This window comes from Zonotrichia leucophrys, chromosome 3 (genome assembly GCF_028769735.1).
Source record: "Zonotrichia leucophrys gambelii isolate GWCS_2022_RI chromosome 3, RI_Zleu_2.0, whole genome shotgun sequence".
Taxonomy (NCBI): Eukaryota; Metazoa; Chordata; class Aves; order Passeriformes; family Passerellidae; genus Zonotrichia; species Zonotrichia leucophrys.
This window is the reverse complement of record NC_088172.1, coordinates 93,752,643-93,775,917: the sequence shown is the minus strand read 5'-3', so window position 1 is coordinate 93,775,917 and position 23,275 is coordinate 93,752,643. Positions and strand designations below refer to the sequence as shown.

Sequence of the window (23,275 nt, the reverse complement as noted above, 5' to 3'; positions counted from 1 at the left end):
CCGATGACGCCGTATGGCGTCATCGGGGCGTGCGGCGCAGGCGCGCGGGGCGAGCACGCGGGCGGTGCATGCGCCGCGCGGGGCGGGCCGGGCAGAGGCGAGGGGAGCGCGCGCGCCATGGCGGCCCCTCCGTGCGCCTTTTCCCCCCGCGGGTGCCGCTTGTTCGCCTCGGCCGGGCCCGATGGGCGGCTCCGCGTGTGGGACACGGCCGGCAGCCGCCTGCAGCACGAGTACGTGCCCTCCGCCCACCTCAGCGCCGCCTGTACGTGCCTGGCCTGGGCCCCGGCGGGTGCGCGGCAGCCCCCCAGCAAGGTGCGTGCGGGGAGGGAGCGGGGAGGCGGCGGGAGGGGGGCACGCGTGAGGAGCGGGATGGGGATGGGGATGGCGGCCACCCGAGCGGCGCTGACGCGTGGCCGCGGCCCGCTCGGCTTCACCCCGCCCTCCCGGCGCCATGTGGCCGGGCGGGCCGGGGAGCGGGGTGAGGGTCCCGGAGCTCCGCGGGGCTCGGGCACCGGCCCGGCCCGTCCCCCTGCGGCCCCGGGGTGCGCGGGGTGCCCACGTGTGGCGCGCCCTGGGATGGGGGGGCGCGGGGGGAGCTGATCCCCCTCCCAGCATTGCGCTGCTTATGGTAAATTTCACGTGTCGGTGGGGGAGGCGGCGCTGGAGGCTTAATTTTGTGGTTTTTAAAACAAAAATTCGACCGAAGCACTGACTGTTGAAAACCATTTGTCTCTCATGTTATCTGCGTGGAAGAAGCCCTCCTTGAAGGAGCGAGGTATGTTTAATGATGGCACGTAATTGAAAAGGCGATGCTGCAGAGCGGGTCAGCTGCTGTGCACCGCCTTAGTTCCCTCTCCGGTAAAGGCAGGATCTCTCCACGCTTCCTTAGCCTTGGAAGTACTCCCGTGCAAGCTGCTACACTGTCTATGATTCATCTTCCCGAGTCCAGGAATCCCGCAAGAAGGTGCTCAGTAGTTTTAATTCATAGCGTGCATCGGGAGTGCTTGGATGTTCTCCACCTGGATCAAGTTTTAGTTAACGTCACCTCAGGTGAACGCTGAACCTGAAAATACCTGGAGTGTGTACTGGGGTACCTTTTGGTCTTCTTTATGTTGAAGTAATTCTTTAGCTGGAATGTACCATTTCCTGAGGAAAAAAAGAATGCAAAATTTGCATAAAATATGAGAAATCCTCCCCTTTACCATAAGAAGCGAGGAGGGGTTTTTAAAGTGTGTTTCAGTATATCAGCAATTCAATTGAAATGCTGTTCAGGCTCTTTCAAAATGCATAAAACACAAATTATCAACCCAAAGGAGAGCAATATTGTTTTGCTCAGTTGAGCAGCTTTGAAAACTCCCAGGACGTGAGGAATGAAGTAGAAAGAGTCAGTTTTAGGTGGCCTGAACCCGTTCCTTTGTCATGGAACTTTGCGCTAAAAACAATCCGTTCATCACTTGCAAAGCTGTATAGGTTCATTGCTCTTAAGTTCACTGAAGCTGGCATGTGGAAATGGGGTTAATCTGTCCTGTATGAAATAAAACTAAACTAGACACACTGTGCTGCTGTGGTGCCATAAGTCAAGCACAGGAAGTTTCTGAGGGGCTTTTAAAACTGTTTTTTAAAATAACCTTTTCTAGAGACACACTCCTAAGCCCCAGAGGTCTTTGAGTTTAACCTGGTTTAAGGTTACATGAAAGTAACCTTATGCACCTCTCAGTGCTTTCTAGTTATTCCAGCAGTTTGAATCCTGTCCCCTGCTCCAAAGCTAGTCCATTTGAAAGTGGAGCTGGGAAACATACTGTTTCTTACAACAATTGTGCCATAAAACCTTTAAAATTCATTGGGTTTTTCTGTTACACTGAGTTGTAGAACTAAAACTGGGAAAGTTATGCCAAAACCATTTTATTAAATGTGTCTTTTTGGTGTTATTTAGTCTTTTCTCCTGGAGAGTTGACATCTGTCTAGGCAGTTCTGTATCAGGTGGTGAGGGGTAGAGCTCTGCCAGTGAGCAGCTATAAATGGTGTTTGGCCAAATTACACTTAAACTCAGTATGTTTTGGGCTGCTGCCACGTTCATGGAGGCCATGTGGTGCAGGGGAATATCAGAGCTCACGTTTGGAGCTGCAGCCTCTGGAATTGCTGATGCAGGGCTGCCTTTGCTGGGATGCTCCAGTGGCAGTGCTTCCTGTGAGCAGCTCCATCACCTCCTGCTGCACGGGGTGCCTTGTGCAGGAGTGTGCCTCCAACATCCAAAACACCTCCTTCCACTCTCTTCCCAACAAGCTACAGCTGCACTGTCACTGTCAAGTGTCCAGACCTTTAGATTTCCCCCCAGTTCAGTGCTCTAAGTGCTTTATTTCAGATGTGAGCTGCTGATTTCTGTTTAGAAAGTCTCAGTGGCTTATCAAGTCAAGGAAGAACATTATGGAAAAATGTGTGCACAGTTCCTTTTCAAGTAACTTCTTTTAACCATATTTACTAATTAAAACACTGTGCTTTTTCAGACAAAGTTGAAGGATTTCTAAATAAGCTTGAGTTTCCATAAATCTGAAAAAGAAATCAAATGACAAGGAAGCTGATATTTATCCTGTCCTGTCCATGACAACAGGGTGCTCTTCTGTTTAAGACCCTGATCCACAAGTGAATCCCACATGGATGTTAAGGGCACTTGTCATTTACTCTGTGTACTAGTTTAATGTAGGGAGGAGAAGTTAGATTTTTTTTTTTAAGTTCTTAAAGTTTTTTTTTTTCCCAAGTCATCTCAAATGTTAACAGGTGTCTGAATTTTCCACTGGCATTTCTTCGTGCAGAACTTTCTGATAAAGTGCTCCCCTCACATTGCTGATAAGCGGTGGTCAGTAAAGAAAGGCATGTGGAAAAAAACTGGAGAAACCTTCACTGCCCCTTGCTTTTTCCTGACCCTGGAAATAATTCTGTACTTGAGAAAATTCTGTTGTGCCTTTGAATTGTTCCAGGGAAATTTGCTATAGCAAACTGAAGTGGAGGTTGAAAAAAAATTAGTTGAAAGATTTATTCAGGGGAAGAGAATAAAGTCTGTTAGTCAGTTTGGCTTTGCTTTGCAGCAGGGGTGTGTGGGCTAATTGCTAAAACTATTTAAAAGATGGAAAAGTACCTGAAAACACAGAGGTTGTACTTGCATCTCTGCTCTGTGGCCTTTGGCTTTGCATGTCAGACTGCAGTTTCAATTAATTGCCATTAGTTTCTCAGCATCTGACTTTTAATTATCATTCAATATTTTATAAATATGTTTATAATTAATGTATTTTTCTTTCTCAGCAAAGATAAAGCCTAAACAAATACTTGCAAAACCCCCTAATTGTAATTTCTTTTCTCAATAGTCTGCTTTTGATGTAAAAGTTATCTTTACAGCAATTTTGTATTTTTTGGCCTAAGCCAAAACACTTTTCTTTGCAGAAGGTGTTAGTTCTGAATACAGAAGGAATAGAAAATCCTTCTTCAAAGAGCCAAAATATTTATCCTTCACTATCAAACTTTGATATCTTACTTGTGGTGAAAATTACCACATCCTGATTGTCATATTTCTGGACCTGAGTAGAAATGATTTGTCTTCACTGTGTCATGTGTGTTGTAAAACAGATGAGCTACACCACATGGAACCTGAGCAGAGCTGCTTGCTCACATTTTATCAGTCTCCTTGGGCTTCTTCAGGCTGCTTGTCAGTGAAAATAGATCTGTTGTGCAGAGGAAGCATTAGCATGTGTGTAATTTTTAAATTGGAGAGAATGCTTTGCTGTGATGTAAGAAATGTAAGGAGACTTACCAAGGTCCAGTTTAAAAACTGATCAGTGGTATTCATAGTGATTTTTTTCATAGTGATTTTTCATAGTGATTGTTTTTCTTTTCGTGTCCTTGGACAATTTTAAATTTTTTTTTATTTGTGTGTGTGCAATTAGTGATTAATCCAGTGAGAATGAATATGATGACTTCTTCTGCCCTCTTTATTTTCGTTTCATGTGTTTAAGAACCAGTTTTATTCCTTCTTCCCTTCTCAGTGATCTGCATTCTCACATTTTTGGTTAAGGGAGACTAAGTGAAATCCCTCCTTGAGGTGGCTGACAGCACTTGCAGAGCAAGAGTGTGGAGACTCAGGAATTGCCTGATCATCTGAGGCCCTCTGGTGCAGACAGCAGGACCTGGGCAGAGCACTTTCCTCTGAATCCCAGTCACTTCCCTCTGTGGATGGGGTAGCACTTTCTTTTCAAGGAGCATATGAATGCTTCAGATTTGCAAGACCCTTTTGAGAAAAAAATAAATTGATCACGATCAAGCGTTTCCATTTTGTGGATGAAGTGTTCTGAATGTGTTAATCTTCACTTCTGCCTCTGGGACAGGAAATTTGTAAAAAACTTCGATGTGTTTTTTCTTCCCCACATGCATGTGGTTGGGGTGGTAGCAAAGTGTTCCGTACCAGCTGTTTCCAGGTGACTCATAGCAAGTTTGTTGCCCTTTTTCATGGAGGTACAAGATGAGTTTCAAGGATTGTGTACACTTCAGTGTTCATTATCTTAGTGGTGTTTGTGCAGGCTGTCTGGATCTCAAACTTCTCTTAAGGTTTTTCTTCCCTCTGCTTTAACACTTGAGATTAGCCAGTCAGACTGATGTATTTCAGTTTCTCTCTTTTGGTTTTCCAGGATGGCCCCCAGAGGAAAAAACGGAAGTCTGAAGTTGGAGGAGAAGTGGACAAGCAGTTAGATATCCTGGCTATTGGTACAGCAGTTGGTAGCATTTTGTTGTACAGCACAGTAAAAGGAGAATTACAGAGCAAGCTAGTAAGTATTGCACTCTTCATCACATGCTACCAAACACTGATGGTTTCAGTCAGTTTAGGCCAAAAAATCTTGGTTTCTAAGTTAGTGCAACATCTTAACACTGTCCATGGATTTGCTGCTTTCCATTAAAATAACAGTAATGATGAAATTCCTCACTGGAGAGTTAAATCCTTGCTGGGACTGTCATACCCTCAGTTCCTGCATGACATTGTGGAAGGACAGAGAACTCATCAATGCTTGGGAGGGTGTCACATTGGTGGACTCTTCTGTAAATTTACCTCCCTTGTGGAAGCTCTTAAGCTCTCTCAGCACATGATCTTTTTTGAATAATACACAGTGACTTGAATTTTGCCTTTCCAAACTCCCAAGCCTCCATTTTAGTTGTGGGTTACATAACAAGCAAAATAAATCCATAAGAATGGCTGTGCAATACTTTTGAGATACTTGGGGTATACTTTTGCTTCTGAACTCAAAAGTTGTAGGTAGGGTGATAAACTTACATGAATTTAGAGAAAGCAGTAATTTCTGAGAATTAGGATGCATGCAAATGACAGTAACTAATGAATATCAACTCCATCATATGGAAGAACTGTGTTTGAAAAGTGTAGTTGTAGTTTGTTTGAAAACACTCTTTTTCCATAGAAGACAGCAGGTTTTATGAGTACTTTGCTTTTTACATATAGGTTGAATTAAAAGATTATTCCTGTTAAAATAAGAGATGTTACTTTCAGCTATCTTTACTGAAAGAATATCTTGCTGCAGTGTAGTTTGTCTTGCTCAAAGCTCATTTGCATCAATACCTTCGAGAGTAATCTGAGCAGGTTGTTACAATCCAAATAGTGAAATAGACTCCATTAAATATGTTCATTTCAGGGTTATATTTGGAGCTGCAGATATTTTAGTTGTTAAGAGAAGTGATACTGCTTAAGGGGTCCTCTGGTCTGATGATAGTGTGCTCCTGAATGCTAATACAAAGGGAAGGAAGGCTACTCACCTCTGAGTGCCCTTAAGGAAGGAGGCACTTAGATGACTTCAGCATCTAAGACTGAAATCTTTGAGCAGATTTCACACAGTTAGCCTTGTTTGGCTGTGTGTATAAAAATAGCAGGCAAGACAATTTTTTTTTTTTGGAAGGGATCTACAAAATTGGTCTCCTGTCCAGTAGCATCCCACCCTGAAACTGAAAGGATCGTGCAGGTGTGTAGGTGCTTGTGGTCAAAAAGGAATGACAAAAGACACAGGCTCCACAAAATCTACAAAGTTGTATCAGTGAATTATACACTTGGCATGGAAATTGGTGTCTTCTAATATAAATGCACAGCAGTGGGTTTTGAATAAGGAGTAGGGCAAAAGAGAAGAGAGAGAGAAAGGAAGGAATGAAGAAAGAAAACTCACCAGTCCTGGCTCCAGCATCAAACCAGCTGAGGGGTGTCCAGGGGCAGCCATTGTTCAATGTTGGGAGTATTTTTTATAGACCAGCTCTGCCCTCCCTGGAGCAGTTTCTCACTTTCTATGAGAATTAGTTACCATGTGCAGTTTGCTCTAGACCTTCTGGAAATGGGCTGGAGGGCTTTGGGAGGTCTTTGGTGGTCTTGATTCCACCCTGCAGGCGGTGCCTTTTGTCAACAGTCCAGGCCCAGTTCTTGAGTCTTTCCTGTGCTTGTGCTGTGCTGATCATCAGGAGCCAGAACAAGGCTGGACCAGCAAAGTGCTGCCCTTCCTTTGCATGCCCCCATCTCCATCCATGTCCTGTTCTTTCCCACAGTGTGTTCTTACCAGCAGTCCTTGGTTGGCTTCCTGGCAGTCTGCCTGTCAGTGTTTGAGACACATACATCAGATTATCTTATGGACTGTCTTCTACATGGCCTGCACAGGACAGCCTTGGGAGTCACACGTGCACCTGAGGGCATGCTCTAAATGCTTCTTGAGCTCTGGCAGGCTTGGGGCTGTGACCACTTCCTTGGGGAGCCTCTGCAGAACTTTTTCATAATATCCATCCTGGCTCCCCCCCTCCCAACACAGCTTCTTGCCATTCCCTTTGGTTCTGTCACTGTCCACCAGAGAGAAGGGGTCAGTGCCTGCCCCTCTGCTTCCCTGTGTGAGGAAACTGTAGACAATGTCTCTTCTCCTCTAGGCTGTATAAGCCAAGCCAAAATACTTATGTGTATGTACCAAAATGTGAAATATCTTTAATTTATATAACTGTCATGTATGTTCTTTAAAATCACACACACTCTTTAAGATGCCAGTGATTGGAATTTAGCTCTCAAAAGCACCTTGTTCACATAGTTGGTGTGGACAGGTTGTCAAGACTACTCCAGTGAGTTCACCCTGTGTTATCTTTTGTAGGATGGTGGTCATGACAGTAGAGTAAACTGTGTGAGATGGCATCAAGAGAGCTGCTGCTTGTATAGCTGTTCAGATGACAAACACATTGTGGAATGGAACACACAGACCTGCAAAGTAAAGTGGTGAGTGGTGCTGCTTTTCACTTGCATTTCTTTACTCTTGCTTTTGTGTGTTTTCTCCCTTGCAGGTTTTGGAAATGCTGCACTCTGCTTTCCAGGCTTCATGCCGACAAAGTGACTGTTGGCTGTTATTTTTCTGAGATCAGAAATGGTTTTATTAAGGAATGAAAGCATAGTTGTCATAGTTAGGTATCTTCCTCTGTGGATTGGAAAGGCTAGATCAAACTGTTCTGAGAGGGGTTGGGATCCCTCCATGCTAACTTTTAGTGACACTGAAAGACTAAAAGTCCCACTAAATGCTGAAAAATCTAAATTCTAGAAAAAATCCTTGAGTAGATACTGGAAGATCTCATTCCAGTAGAACCTGCTGCATGCACCCAGCTTTGCTCAAAGGGCCTTGCTGTGATGATAACCCACTTGGTTTCGCTTGCTGCTGATGTGCAGTGGGGACACTTCCACTTGGCTGTCTGAGCAGGCTGCTACTGTTAAAAGTACTGTTGAGCAAAACTGAGCTTAGTGCAGAGTAACAAAATGTCTGGTGTAGGCAGTTATTTTCTTCTGTAATAAAGTCAAATTGTTCTTAAACTTTAAAGAAGAATCCAGGATTTCTATGAACATCCTGGTTCCTTTTCTTCAGTAAAAGCCTACTGATGGCCCATTGATCCTTCTCTTGATGTTGTTTCTTTTTTTGTGATGTTTCGCACTGTTGGTTATTATTACAGTGCTCCTGGTTTTATTAAGGTTGGCACAGGCACTGCAGGCAGCCCCTCATCAGCAGCCTCCTTGGTATCCCTAGGAAAGAGATATTTAGGCTGTATTATGTTGAGAACCCATATAAAGTAGCAGGAGATGGCTGTAAAATCCCCCTCCAGCCTTCTCTGTCAGAATTGAGCACACCCAGTTGCCTCACCTTTCCCTCGTCCATTATGTGCTCTAGTCCCTGAGGTGCCCTCGTGGCCCCCTGCTGGATTTACTCCACCATGTCAGTGACTTTGTGTCCTGTCCCCCTGAATGCAGTGCTCAGGTGCAGTTCCGGGAGTTGCACAGAGCAGAGGGGTCCCAGTTACTGACCTGCTGACAGCACTCTGGCTAGTGCAGATCATACAGAACATCCCCAGCTGAGCTCATTGCCACAAGGACTCCCTGCTTGCTCCTGCTCAGCTGTACTGTGAGGACTGCAAGTCTCTTTTCTTCAAAGCTCCTTCCTAGCTATTTGTCCCCAGCCTACAGGACTTTGTTGTCCTCTTCAGGTTTGAGATTCTGACAGCCTGTTTCTTCTCAGGCCTGCTGAGATGCCCCTGAGTAGCAGCCCTGTCCTCCAGGATATCAACTGCTCTCCCTAATTTGGGATTGAGTGTGAAGTTATGTGTGCATTCTGTTCTGAGATCATTAATGGAGTTTGGGGCAGTTACAGAGAATATTAAGCACTACTGGGATGTCCTTAGAGGGAGTAACACCAGCTGGACTTCATAGCAGTGATCACAGCTGTTTAAGCTCAGTGATGCAGCCTGATCCTGCTCTCCTTAGAGACCATCCATTCAGGCTATAGATCTCCAGTTTGGCTGCAGGGATATGTGAGACCTTGGCTTCAGCAATGCTTTTGACGACTTAAATGTGTCTCTCCTCATCAACCAAGGAGATTGTCTCATTAAGGCAATCAGGTTGGTTAGACATGATTTGTAATTCTATGCTGGATGTGCTCAGAGACTTTTTGACCTTTCAGTGCCTGGACATAGTTTCCAGGTGGATTTGTTGTATGACCTTTCCTCTTGTTTCCTGGATTATTCTATGCATTTGTGTTCTTTCCCTGTTTCAAAGGAATGTTCCATGCATTTGTGCTGCACTTCTCTGTGGAGAAACCTCTCTTCTTTTTGCCTTCCTGGCTTGTCATTGCTGAAGTGCCTTTCTAAAGGTCCTTGTCTTGCAAGGCATCCCATTGTTGTTCTGTGAATCCAGTGAGATCAAAGCTCTGAAGCTGCCCATGGATGTCTCATTCACCCTGTTTGTATCCCACAGTGTGTGTGTTCATGTGCAAGTACTGGAGATGGGTCCCAGCCATGCTGCTTTCCCAGGAGAATTTTTGCTGCCATACCTCTTGGATGTTTCCCTCTGCCCCCTCCCATACCAGGGACCATGGAGTGGGGGGACTGTGGTTATGAAATGTAATTTGAAGCATTGTGTTCTTTAATTTTAAAGATGACAACAGAAAATCATTCCCAGAGTGTATAGATAGAAAGTACATGAGCAATGTAACATCATGGTTTTTACAAGAAAATTTTCTGTGTTAATGTTACAAGTCATAGGTAAGGTAACTCAATTTGGAAAGAGTAGAAGAAATCAGTTCTCCTAAAGTTTTGCATACCAGAAGGAACAAATTATTCACATCAATTGCTCACACCCAATGTACACATGAGAGTGCCTGCATTCCTCAACACCTGTCAAGACCCAGAAATTGATATTTGTGCAACCCACAGAGAAATCAGGATGGTTGCTCCTGGGGTAGAGAAGTGGTATTAAATTTTTTTAAATTTGATTTGCAGGCTTGTAGACGTGTTCCTATAGAGGTATGGACTGCTAGGAAGGGAATTGACACCTGCTGCTGTAGGAGTACTCCATAGGGCCACTTCAGGAGGTGTGTGCAGCACACATGAAACCTCTGGCAGAGGGACAACCTGTTGGGGAAGAGAGAGTCACTGAAGAGGCAAAGCAAGGTGTTGTAGAGAGATAGACTGAAACATTCTGGATGACTTGTCAGTCTGTAGCTTTTGCATGTCTTAAGTACTCTTGACTATTTAGAGGAATTCTAGACATGTCCTTTACGAGATCCTGTTTAAAACTCTTTCCTGTAAAAATTACATAAAGAGTATCCAGAGTGCAAACCAAGGTATTTTTGCTGTACTTTATATTCTGAAGTCTAGTTTAGACTCATCTTTTTAGTACATTTAAAAATACCTTCTTGGTTTACCTTAATAAGTGGTTTAAATTCTTAAGTCATGATCTTGTCTTCAGTAGAGAATACAGAATCTTGTCATACTCTCTGTAAGGTGCAATGTTGTCCACAATTGTGGGCTGTAAAATTTTCAGCTTCTATCAAAGGTGATACAATAAATGATCCCTGTTTTAGAAAACAGAAGAGGAATTTCTTGGGCATGTGAAAGTTATTTAGAAATGTTTCCAGGAAGGCTGTTTACAATCAAAATATTAAGGTGAAGTTTATTATTGTCAGTGGCTTCAGAGACTTGGGAGGAGGGTCAGTAACTGAACAGGCTTTGAAACTCTGAATTTTAGTGTTGAGGAGACTTTTTTGAATGAGTTGGTGAATAGAGAAGTCTTGAAAATGGTATGGCTCTTCTTGCCCTAATTTCAGAAATAGACAACTTGGAGAGGAATTCAGAACACAGTAAGCAAGTGTTAAAAAAGTCAGGATTGAAGTTCAGGATTGAATAACTTCATATTTTTGAGTTTTATTTTTTTGTAAACTAATTTGAAAGCAAAATGCAGAAGCAGAATAACTTTGACTTCTTGACTGCTTAAATCACTGTTTTTTAAATTTTAGCTTAAATTTTCCATCACAGTGGTTTTGAGATTTTCCTAATGAATACTGTTTTTTCTATTTCTCCATCTTTCTCCTTTTGTACAAAAACTCCACCCAAACTCTAGTAAGTGGAAAGGCGACAATAGCAGTGTCACCTGTCTATGCATCAGTCCAGATGGAAAAATGCTGCTGTCAGCTGGTAGAACTATAAAACTGTGGGACTTGGAGACCAAAGAAGTCTACAGAGTAAGTACCTCTGTTAAACTAGGTGCAAATAAATGCCCTTCTTGATTGGTGACACTGTCTACCTCTTGTTTCCTGATCAGACATCTAAAACATTTCACTGTGTGTGAGGATACAATTAGCAGTGTTGGGATTGCTGTGATGGTACCCTAAACTGTGGTTTCCACTTGCTGAGAACTGAATGAGGACATAAAATTTTTGTTTCTGAGCATGCTGCCAGCATCCTCTCTCAAGGCTGTAGGAAAATGATGGATGCTGTTCTTTTTAACTGGGTCCCTGTCTGATACCCTTCTGTCAGGAGAACTCTGTTCACCACTGTGTCAGTTACTGCTGGCATGGGTTTTATCATGAGTCCCTCCACAAAGCCTTCGAGTTTCCTTGCTAAACTTCATGTAACTGATGGCATTATCAGTTTTGCTGTTGAAACAGTTGGAAGGCATAGGAGCAACTCCTTATTGTTCCCTGAGCAGGGCTCAGACATTGAGCAAATGGCCATGCTTTAGCTGATCCGTGAATGCTGCCGTGTTCTCTTGCCTGCTAGCAGACAGGACAGGGATAGTCTCTGAATCTCCTGTCAGGTGAGTGTGTCACATGTGCTGTTACTGGGGCTTGCTGGCACATGGCAGCTACCATGTATGTCTGCATTCTAGAATGACCAAAATCACAATATTTGCAAAAGTAGATTGAAGAGCCAGTTTTGGGGGGCCCTTGGGGGTGGTGTGTTGCCCAAGTTTAGTGTCAGCACACGTGTCCATTGTTTAAGTTGAGAATGCAATTGAATTTAGTTCCACTGGAAAGGCTGAAGTGGAAAGCTGGGGGGGCAGAGGGGAATGCTTTGTGACAGTTACAGCAGTACAGGTGGATGCCATTTCTTTTGCATGGATTTAGTCCCGCTGAATTTGCCTTTGATTTCCCATTTAAGTTTTAAAATGTTGATAAATATCTGGCAGGTCAGAAAAAGCTTCCTTGATGTACAGAAGTGCAAGGGAACTGATCACTTGTTACAAACCACTGAGCTGTCCTTGTTGACTTAGTAACGCTTGAATCTCTCCTAATGTTTGTTAACTAATGTTTTGATTTCTGCCATATGACTGCTTACAACAATCATGGAAAGATCCTGTTTTTTCTCTTAGCATTTCACAGGCCATGCTACATCAGTGTCATCATTAATGTTTACCACAGTGAAACCTACAAATGAGAGTAAACCCTTTGATGGAATTACAGGACTTTACTTCTTGTCTGGAGCTATACACGACCGATTATTGAGTGTGTGGTATGTAAGCTTTTCATCATCTGTGACAGATCATTTTGAGCATAGAGCCATCCAGTGATGGTGATTTAACAAGGTAAAGCAGAAGGGGCACTTTGGAAGAATGCAGTGATGATCTCTTTACTGGTGGTTTCGACTCACTGATTGTTGAGTGAAGACGAGATTTTCCTTGGCTGTGTCTGAGCATGCTTCCAGGTGCCATTTGTATCACTAGTGTGTGCCAGAACATATTGTGTAATAAACTTGTTCTTTGCGCTTCTTGTAAGGTTTATGCAATTTTCTTGCTCAGTTTCTCTTAGGAATTACTTTGCTCTTAGACTATTTTCTAAGCTGAACACTGAAATGTCAGCATGGTGCTTTTGGATATAGGAGATACCACCACATTTACTAGTGATTTATAGGCTTTGTAATGCTTGTCTGGTGCAGAGGATGCTATTTGTGCTCTGGTAAATAATGTATTGTTTTTTGTGTCTTCCAGGCAGATCAGATCAGATAGGAAAGAAAAGAATGCTGTGATGTCTTTCACAGTAACAGATGAACCAACTTTTGTGGACCTGACTGTATCTGAAGTCAAAGAAGAGGTAGGAGCAATAGGTTGTAAACAAATATATTCAACAGTTTTCACTTACCACATCAGTTTCCTTTTAAGGGTGTAAAGAAAGAGGCTTGGTTTGTTTTTGGGTTCTGTTATGCAGAGATGAGATCCAAATACCAATTCATGGGTCTAAGAATTTTTTTTACAGGTGCATTTATAAAGCTGGTAGTTTGAAATGCTCCTTTTCAAAGCTACTAACTTCAAATTCAGTGGGCTTTTTTCAGAAACGTTTTTCATGATGGCAGAAATGTCAGTTGCTTCCTATTTAGAGCAAGTTAGTAATTAAAATGGTTGTTAGAACTTGGCAGCAAAGAAAAACACAAAATAAATTATTTCTAAAAATCTGGTTTGGGTATGTTCCTGGTTTATTTCTGATTTCAAATGTTTTTGGCAGTGTAACTGCATTTGGAATTAACTAGCTTTGAATGAGTTAAAGTAGCAGTGTACATTTGCCAAGTCTCTCAGTTTTAACAGCATAAGTCTTTCAAAGTGGTTGCCTTTTGAAAAATGTGTGAATGTGAAACACGTTCACAAACTGTTCCCATAATTATTTAAAACGTTTTTCTCCTGCTGCCTTTAAATTCCTTTTCTCAGAGCAGTATTTCATGCTGTATTTTATATATATTTCCAGTTCCCTCTTCCTGCATGTCTTGGAGAGTATTCAGTAATGTACCCCTGTCATTTAGTTTCTCAGACGAGTCCTCTCAGTTTCTTTTCTCTAAGCTTATTCACAGAGTCAGTGCCTTTGCAGAGCTGAGCCTCTAGACATGTGTCTGCTACTGTGCAAACTGTTCAACTCAGTGCATATTACTAGTGATGTAGTACAGTTGTGAGTTATTTTATTAATCTTCTAACACTTGTACTGAGTGTTCCTGAGTGATTACATCTTTGATCTTCTTTTCAGATTTAGTGTAATGTTCTTAAATACTGAAAAAGTTGAAATTGTAGCCATACAGGAGTCTCTTGATGTCCTGAACTTCCAGGAGGGTTTTTCTTTGATCTAATGAAACTCTCTTACTGTGCCTTCTTTCAGCCGGTGAAGTTAGCAGTTGTGTGCAGAGATGGGCAGTTGCATTTATTTGAACATATCTTGAATGGGTAAGTTAGGATTCACCTGGAGGGTGTCTTTGGGAGAGGTCTGGGGTTACTGCAAGGCAAAGCTCAGTTTTATTGTGCTGCTGCCTTTAAGCTCTTATAAATGCTTGTGAACCAGGTTCCAGCTGCTTCTTTGCCTTGGGTTACTGGGCATGTTTTTGAAGCACTCACTTGTTGGGAACTGTGTTGCACTTTGGTATTATGTGTGGCTTTTAACCCTGATTTTTTGTGTCTGTGCCTCATCTTAGCCATATGTAAAAGGTGTAAAATGGCGAGTTTGCTGAGGACCTGCTAATGAATGATGCTTAAATGTGCAAGATATTGAAGTGTTCAAGCTAAACATCTTGAAATTTTTTAATTTCTTTTTTTTTTCAGTTATTGCAAAAAACCCTTAACATCAAACTGTACTGTTCAGATAGCAACACCTGGGGATGGGGACTCCACACCAAAGCCAGTCCCTATTCTAGCAGCTGCATTTTGCACAGACAAACAGTCTCTGCTGCTGGTGTATGGAAACGCCTTACAGCCCGTCATAGAGAAAGTGGTATGTAAAACTTAACAGAGGGGGTTTGCATTCTGTAATATCCACTGCATGCTGCTTCCAGTTGGAGAAATTTTTGGGTTTACTGGTTTTATTTGTACTTTTTGAAATGATATAAGCATACAAAACATATTCATTGCCCTTGTTTTGGGAGCTGTGACTGTTGCCCCCAGGCTGTTTGGAAAGGCAATTTGCATTCTTCCATTTTTTTAGTTGGAGTGCAGGTTGATGCCATTGCTGACTGTTTCTTGCCATTTCAGCTCTTGCTGAGTTAGGCCATTGAAACTGGTTTTAATACAGTTCCAGTTTACCTGTGTAAATGTCCTTGGAGAGTATAGAGATATGGTAACAAAAGGGAGATATGCAAAGGAGCTGCTGTTCTAGAGTGAAAAAAACATTAATTCTAACTTATACCATTGGAATTTGTTCTCATTTTTCAGTAGCATAATGAATCACAGGTGTGAGTGTCAAATATATTAACTGGTTTTGTTCCTGTCCTTCTAGTCTTTGAACACCAGTGAACCCCACATATGTTTGGTACGGGACATCCAGAAAGTGTTATCACTTAAAACAGATGCTGCTGTAACAAAGGTGAGTTTGCATGAAGTGTGGTTTTGTTGCTTCTCTTGTTTTACTTCAGAAACAAAGCAGGTAATATTCACTGCTCTCTTAAAATGAGACTGAATTTCTGGATGGACCTTTTCAGAGCTGCAGAGGTAGCAATAGATGTTCAGGCAGGTGTGGGCAAAGAGATCTTCATGGTTCCTGTGTGCCCTGGTATGTGCAAGAGCACGCAGTGGCCCTCTTGTAACTCAGCAGATCTGCTTGAGAGACAGGACTGATTGGTGTGGCTTTCCTGCCTCAGATCAGTCCTTCCCTTGGAGTCTGTTGGTTTGTACAACCTCTTTGACCCTGATGGTTTGGGGTGAAGGTGGGATGACTTTGTTTTAGAGTCTAAATGAAAAGTAGTGGAGCCTTAATGGGCAAGTCCTTTTTGCTCATTCTTGGTGTGGCCTTCGTGTGTTCCTGCTCACAGGGACCTGGGAATGTGAGCTTGGCACTGGCATGGCAGCAGTGTCCACTGAGGCCACTTGGCAGTGTGTTCTCTCGTGCAGGATCCCCTGGGTGTTTAGAGACAGGCTGTAAAGTTCTTAAACGTTGTGCATATTCAAGGCCTTGAAGATTTGAAATGCTTGAAATTCCAGCGAAGTGAGCAGACAGTGCTGTTTTCCTGACCCCTCAGTTATCTTCCGGAGCTGCTGCTCCATCAGCCAGGCAGGGTTTTGTGCTGATTGCTCAGTCCTGGGGCTGCTGGGTAGCAGGGCTCAGGTGCAGGGCATGCAGTGATGATACCCATCTTGGTTTCGCTTCTTGCTGAATTCCAGTGAAGACACATCTCTTGGCTGTCTGAGCATGCCCTGTGGGGAGAAGGTCAGTGATGAGTGTGGTGAGCTAAGGGCAGAGTATTTTATCACCCCTGGTGTTCTGTGGTAAAATTCTTGATGCAGAAAATCAACTTTTTGGAAACTGGAAGTTGCTTTGCTCAGTATAGTAGATTATACTTTTATAAAGGCCTGGATATAAGTGCTATGGTTTAAAGAAGTGTTCTGGAAGTAGCAGAGAATGCATTTTTGATATTCTACATTCTCTGTGAGTCAGGGGAGCATTTGGTTGTTAAATACAAAATTCCACCTCCTTTTTATTCATTGAAGGTGGTACCTCAGCTTGTTTGGTATAAACTAAGGTGTCTCTTTTTGTCACTGGTCACAGCCTAATTCAGACAACTGAGTTCTGTGTTTGAGCAATCCCTAGAAGAGAAGGGTTGGGATTGAAGAGAATAGTGACTACCTTTTGCTGTTACATTGTGTTGCTTTTCTTGGTCAGTTACTGCATTCCAGTGGATGCTGAATTAATCTGCATGTGGTTTTATGGAGCTGAATGTTAGCACAGGTGGTATCTATCTATTGCCACCAAAACATCCAAGTAAATGTTTGATACAAACAGTTCTGTGAATGTTACAGCAAAAGCTTGTAAGAAAAGTGGTTCACAGGTTATTCCCAAGAGACCATTGCTTTAGTTAATTATGAAAAGTAACTGTCTATTTCTTGAGGTTATTAATTCTCTTAAATATGTTGGATTTGCCTAATATTCATGTCAAGAAAATGGGTTGTGTCAGGCTGGTTTTACCGTATGTGTGAGAGTTGCAGAATAAAATCCATATTTTAAATGCGAAGAAAGCTCAGGATGCCAGCAGTTCATGCAAATGTGGTTCTCTCTGTGTGCCAGGTAAAGACACCTGTGGTGAACTCGGAGGCCAAAGTTCTAGTACCTGGCATTCCAGGACATAGTACAGCTGTCAAAACTCCAGCCCTGGGAAAGGAGAAAAAGAAGAACAAGAGGAAACCAGGAGAGACAGAGGTAAAAGGCTTCTTATTTCAAACTCAGCAAGACTGGAGAGACTAGAATTACAAATTATCATTATTCCTTCTTTAGGTGAACTTGGATTTGCTTTGTTTGCTGTAGAAGAAAGGTTAATGTTACCATCTTTCTATATGAAAGAGACTTCCCCCTTCTCAAAACATTTCTTTCTTTCAAGCCCTCTATGCCTTGCCTGTGGTTTTGCCAGGTTGTTGCAGAACTTTGTCACACACTTGTTGCTGCCTATGCCAAGATAGATTAGTGCTTTTCAGCCAAAACTTCATCTGCCTTTGTTTTCTCATGCTATCTTCTGTCAGTACATTTAAAAAAACACACAAAATTTGTGTTCTTCTCCAGCAGAACTAGGGAGAATGCTCCAGGTTAGGTACTTTGCTTTCAGCTGACACTTGTGAGAAACCACTCTGACACAGCACTGCCTTGTTTCCCCTCTGCAGGAGAGCATCGAGGAGCGCCTTGGGGCATTGGATATTGATGTGAGCAAAGTCAAAACTCCCGGTGGCCTTCCCCAAACAGACAGCTTTGCTGTGCTGCTGGTCCAGGGCTTGGAAAGCAATGATGCAGAAATCCTAAATGTAAGTCTTGCAAGCTCAGTGTGTGCTGTTCAGTCTGTGCACTGGGACTGGTGGGGGGCCTCCCTGAAAGCAGGGAAGGCTGAACAGTTCAGAGCCTGTTGATTCTCCCAGCTGCTTTTTGCTGGTTTGCTGCTCAAGGCAGTGCTATTATGAATTGGTGTTACTTTTCTGTTGCTACCTGCCTTGCTTTCTGAGTCAGTCCCTGATCTTTAAGGCACTTTGTTTATGATAAATTTGTTATGTCACAGTTCAGATGTTTTACAAATGGTGCTACCAATGCACCTCTGCTCCCTTTAGCTTGGACTGGAGCATAATCTGTGCCTAGTCTCCTGAGGGTGCATTTTTCAGGCAGGTACTGTTTGAAAAATGAATTGATGACAAGTTTCACTTGAAAAGCTTATCTTTACATTTGGACATAATAGTACTAGGGCAGAGAACTGTTAGGAATTGGATGCTGAACAGAAATTTCTTGTCACAGTTGCTAGTGAAAGGCATTTGTTTATGGAAGTCAGAAAATACTAAGGGAGATTTTCATGTGCCTGTAATGCATGATTTTTAACATGTGGCAGGTGGACTAGAGGCAGTGCTAGATTGTTTTAGATGAGTTTGAGTGCCTTGACTTTGTTAATTGTACCTGACTTGGAAAATGAAACTCCTTTTCATAGCTAATCTTTCACTCATCCTCAGCACAAAAAGTAGTGGAGTAGGAAGAGAGATACAGGCAGGAATTTTTGATTTTCCTCGTTGCCCATGCACATATTAATGCTGAATTATTCTCTGATCATATTTTTTCATTTTAACAGAAAGTGCTTAACACAAGGAAAGAAAATATAGTAAAGAACACAGTAGCCAGAATGCCTATACACGCTGTCATTCCACTGCTGCATGAGGTAAGACAGCCTGCACTTCTTGTACTGTCATACAAGCCACATGTGATTTGCCTTCCAGCTACTAAAATCCAGGATATGGCTCTTTATTTTTGAAATTAGTTTGGTGCCATAAGAGGACTGAAGTGTTTCTTAATTTATCCCTGATTCACTTCTTATCTTTCCTGGCTAAGCTTAACCAAAGGACCAAGTGTCACTGTCAAAGCTTACTGTCAGAGCATTAGATAGTGTATTACTATCTTAAATGATTATGTGGGAAAAGAAAGGGAAGAGATTAAGCAAAAGCTTGTTTAGCCCATGGCAAACAATCACCATTACATCTTCTTTTCAACTACTAACATGGATGATAATTTGAAGCATCAGCAAGTCCATTTTGCTGTACTTAAACTTTGAACATCACTTAGTAGTAATTTTAAAACTTTTAAATTTTAAAAGGGGTTTGGCTTCTGAACTGCTTATTCAGTGATATTAAATAAACCTTTTATTTGGACAGAAATACTTTAATGATTAGCCTTGACTAGACATTACTTTTTTAAACCAAACATTGCTTAGTTGCTTAGTTATGTGAATGATGCTCTATTGCATAAGTTAATGGTTCAATCCTTTTTAATTTCTATTTTAATGTGCTGACCACAAATAAGATTAAATTTTTTTAATGGTACTGATCTTAACTGAATATGCAGATAACCTGGTGCTGAATGTTTGGTCTTACAGCACCTCCTTAGGCTTATGTTAATGAGTTGCTGTGTTTCTTCCCTAGGACCTTTGTCAGGGAATCTAAGGGCAAATGTTTAGCTCTATAATCTCAGTGGATGGTCAGACCTTTGTGTAACTGTTTTCTCCCAAGCCTGAGATTTGTTGTGTGAAGTGGCCATTACCTGATACTTCCTTCACTTGTTTCCCCAACTTTTCCACCCTGTAACTGCTCTACTAAGCAGATGAACAGAGATGAAAAGTAAGAGGTTTCCTCCTGCCTATTCCTGCCAGGTTTAAGCTTCAGTGGATATTTTGCATGTTAAAAGCTCCAGCTTTCTTGTAATACTGAATCCCAGCTTCTGCAGGTAACCTGTTAGAGGGTGGTAAAGCCAGCAGTGTAATTTTCTGGAGCCTGGCAGTGGTTAATTCCAGCATACTTCAAATGCGTGGAGAACTTTCTGCCCCAGTATTGGGGCTGTCAAATGATCTCGTGTTGGGGTTTTAAACTCATCATGTTTGTACTTATTGCTGACTGGATTTTCTTGTCCTTTTAGCTTACAAAGAGATTGCAAGGCAACCCATACAGGTAAGAGACAGCTCAGCTACAGTTCAATTCACCTAAAACTTCTCATGTGTGTGCTATGGTCCCTCCTACCATGTGTGTGATAGATTTTCATAGTAACTGCAATAAAACTGCACCATCTGGAGGTAAAAACACCTTGTTGAAGGTGAAAAGATGAATTTAAACAGTTAAAGCAGTGCTTGGTCAGGGTGGCTGAAGTGAAATTAAAAATTGAAAAGGATACCTGAAATAAGTGAGTAACCTTGAGAATGTAACTGAATGCCCCAAATATTTACATTATTGACCTGATCATTAAATAAAATAACTCTCAGCTGTAGAGCTTGTGTAATTATCAAATGTATTTAGGCATCTCTTAATGTGGTGTTTAATAACAGAACCTCTATCTTATGTTGCCATAAGGACAGCTTTGTTGAGATGGGCTGTGCTCAGTTGTGACGGTTAGGTTGGTTTGGGTTTGAGTTTATTTGTTCTAGATTTAAATTCCCTCATTGTAGGTGGAGAAGAAAGTAGCATGCTTTGATCTTTTATTCATTTGGACCTTCCATAAAAGATTTCAGAAGCACAGACCCCTGAGCTTGCCTGGTTTAGTTCCTGACTGAAATGTCTGTTCCTTTCCTAACAAATAACTTGCATATCTCGTGAGGGTAGCCAAACTTTACATTTCCATCTGCAGAGAGCATTTATCTTGCTCTCTAATTAAAGAGGAACTTTATATAGAACTATTTAGCATCTAGGATGTGAAATGGATGTCTCTCAGGCAGTATCTCTTGGATATAATTTATTTCTCTTTTCCAGTGCCTCACTAATGGTTCGATGGCTGAAGTCTGTTTTTACCGTACATGCATCCTATCTTTCCACAGTAAGTGTTTTTCATTCATGCCCATGCACTGAAGTAAAACTATATTTAAATGCTTAAATAAATGTATTTTCTTGCTTCAGGAATCTCTCTCCTGCTCTCTGCATATGACAGTGCCCAAATCAATGTATAGAGAGCTTTGCTTACACCACTTTTGCTGAGCCTACTGCACATTGCTGATAAATTGTTTGTCTCAGTCATTCCTGACATAATTATAGCCATCCCAAAGTCAAACTAAGATAGGTTATGTCACACCTGTGAGAGGGAGCAAAATTACTGCCAAAGAGTAATCTAGTCTGTGTCACTAGATCTTACAGAACTAAATTTTCTTTGTTCTTATAATGCTTATATTGAGGCTGTCTTGGGCATGCCCAGATTTATAGGTGTAAGGGTGCCGAAGCTGGCATTGAAGTCCAGCCTTGCCTTACAAGTGATGGATGCAACACTCTTGCTGGGTTAAGAAAGAGACCTTTGGGCAGTGTCAGTCCTTTCTGCCATTTGTTATAGCATTGCTGAGCAGCAGAACTTGCACCATTGCTGAGGCTGCATTCTGACACTGGTGTATGTTCACAGCTTTCTGAGCAGTGCTTTGCCCCTGCGTGTGGCACAGACTGGGAAGGAGAAGGAGGCTAAGAACTGCCATGCTTTAAAAATAGATGATACTTCTAAACATGGCTAAGTGTTAGTTGATCAGGCTGCAGGTGCCTCCTCACCTCTCCCTTCTGTCTAGAATAATGTAAGCAAGTGTTGCTTGTTCCAAACATACAAAAGTAGTTTAAAAAACAAAAACATTTGGGATGTGTTTGTTAACAGCTTCATTTTTTTTTTCATCTGTCTTTTCTCCCAAGTTGCCAGACCTTATTCCTCAGCTGGGAATGTTATACCAGTTGATGGAGAGCAGAGTAAAAACTTTGCAAAAGCTTTCCCGTCTGCATGGAAGACTCTTCATTCTTGTCACCCAGGTGAGCTTCAGCTACATAACATGGGATGTGCAGGGGCATTGTTTGACTTCCTGTTGGGATTGCAGCTGATGTGATGTGTCTTGGGCACCTTAATGCAGCTGTTGTTCAGGGATGCTAGTAATGCTCAGAGCAGGCCATTAATTGACTATTGTGTCAGTCCCTGCTCACTGGGACTGTTTTGTCCTGTCAAATAGATCTGCTCACCCCTAGAATTTGAAAGAGGAGTAAATAGGAGGCACTGGGCCACTTTGGAGCAGATGCCTCTCTAATTTTCCTTTGTCATTTGTGCTTCTTTGGCTGTTAAACCAGCACTGTGAGTGAATTAATGTGTGCTACCCTTAATGTAGGTTTCATTTACATTGTTAGGTGTTTTGTTGTCTTTTAAGGTTGAAATATATTATTTAATTTAAGGCTAATCTTTAAATTCCATTTAGGTTGCAGCATCACAAACAGTTCAGGATGTACCTGAGGTTAATCAGACTGCAAAGCTGGTCTATGAGGATGGTAAGTGTTGTATGCTAAGTGTAGCACATCTCCTGAATTCACATGACAGCCCACACTTGATGGCTGTTCATCATGCACCTGTGCTTAGCTACAGTGTACAGTCTGCAGATTGAGGGGTTTTGTGAGATGTCCATGGCAGGAAAATCAGTGGGTAATGATGTAGACATCTTGTAGTTAGTTACTCCTTCCTTGCCTTCCTTTTATCTCCTTTAATTCCCTCTCAGCCTTGCTTCACAAATAAAGAAATCAATGAATCGGAAATCCAGTGTGCTTCTTTAACTTACCTGGTAACCTAAAATTTCTAATGTTACCTGCCCTTGTGTTAAGGTAGATACAGTGAAGGCACTGCTGTGTTTGAGTCAGCAGGACATCAATGTAGAGGATTCCTTGTGTGTGAGTGTGTACTTCCAGTTTGGCTTTTTTCCTGCTGCATCTTCACCTGTGTACTGGTAACAGGAGTGACCTGCTCTTAACTGGTGTTGGTTACCTCATCTCCAGGTAGAGTCAGTTTTGGTATGGAAGTAGCACAGTTTGAACACTTGGCAGCAGGTGGGACTGGACTTTGTTTGTACAATGACATTTTAAAGCCTGTTCCCCAGACTGAGAGATTGCTTTCTTTTTGCAGAGTCCTCAGAGGAGGAAGGCTCAGATGATGAGATGATTGCAGATAAAGACTCTGACGTGAGTGGAGTTGGACCAGATCTTCTCCCATTTGCTTGTAGCAGAAATAGTGTGACTGACAAAGGTTCAAACATTTTTTCTGTTTTATTTTCCCCCAGGAAAACTGGGATGAAGATGAAGAAAAAGAGGAGCAATCTGATGAACAAGACATGACTGTTGAAAAGGAAATCAACGGTGATTCTGATTTGGAACCAGAAAATGAAAGTGAAGAAGAGTAACAGCACGAAAGAGTAATTTTAGCGGTTTGAACAAGTGGGCCACCAAGCTCTTTGATTCTGGATCCTGTTGCTGAAAGATGCTGTACTTGCATATCAGGAGTGCAGAGCATTGCACAGCCTGTGTGCAGAGGCACCTGTGGGGCACTGCATTTCTGAATCCAGAATGTTTAACCGTGCCAGCCTTCTCTCGCCCTCCTTCCCTGCGCTTACTTAGAGAAACATTTCCTCCACCTCCTGGTCAGATTATGCCTGTCATGTGGACATGCATTTGTATCTCAAGTGAAATAAATCTGCCACCGCTGTTTGTGTGGGAAACTTG

At 42.2% G+C, this 23,275-nt stretch overlaps 1 protein-coding gene and 3 non-coding genes across 4 annotated transcripts; all 4 read left to right on the top strand.

Annotated features, from left to right (window-relative positions):
- Positions 1–48: 48 nt before the first annotated feature.
- Positions 49–23,275, top strand: WDR43 (WD repeat domain 43). Its single transcript, XM_064709339.1, has 18 exons — positions 49–312; positions 4,674–4,811; positions 7,161–7,282; positions 10,940–11,060; positions 12,191–12,330; positions 12,806–12,908; positions 13,956–14,020; positions 14,393–14,561; positions 15,063–15,149; positions 16,845–16,976; positions 17,432–17,569; positions 18,373–18,459; positions 19,707–19,738; positions 20,531–20,594; positions 21,440–21,553; positions 21,988–22,057; positions 22,683–22,738; positions 22,837–23,275. Exons 1-18 carry the CDS (start codon positions 118–120, stop codon positions 22,954–22,956), a joined length of 1,953 nt encoding a protein of 650 aa, XP_064565409.1. The 5' UTR covers positions 49–117; the 3' UTR covers positions 22,957–23,275.
- Positions 7,677–7,754, top strand: LOC135446395 (small nucleolar RNA SNORD53/SNORD92). Its single transcript, XR_010439791.1, has one exon. It is a non-coding gene; the product is annotated as a small nucleolar RNA SNORD53/SNORD92 (small nucleolar RNA).
- LOC135446396 (small nucleolar RNA SNORD53/SNORD92) lies at positions 12,431–12,514 on the top strand. The gene has a single exon (XR_010439792.1). It is a non-coding gene; the product is annotated as a small nucleolar RNA SNORD53/SNORD92 (small nucleolar RNA).
- LOC135446393 (small nucleolar RNA SNORD53/SNORD92) lies at positions 15,897–15,973 on the top strand. Its single transcript, XR_010439789.1, has one exon. It is a non-coding gene; the product is annotated as a small nucleolar RNA SNORD53/SNORD92 (small nucleolar RNA).

Coding starts and splice junctions, on each gene's coding strand:
- WDR43 (XM_064709339.1), top strand. CDS start 118: ATGGCGGCCCCTCCGTGCGCCTTTTCCCCCCGCGGGTGCCGCTTGTTC. Junction 11,061..12,190: donor AGACCAAAGAAGTCTACAGA/GTAAGTACCTCT, acceptor TTTTTCTCTTAG/CATTTCACAGGCCATGCTAC. Junction 19,739..20,530: donor TTGCAAGGCAACCCATACAG/GTAAGAGACAGC, acceptor TCTCTTTTCCAG/TGCCTCACTAATGGTTCGAT.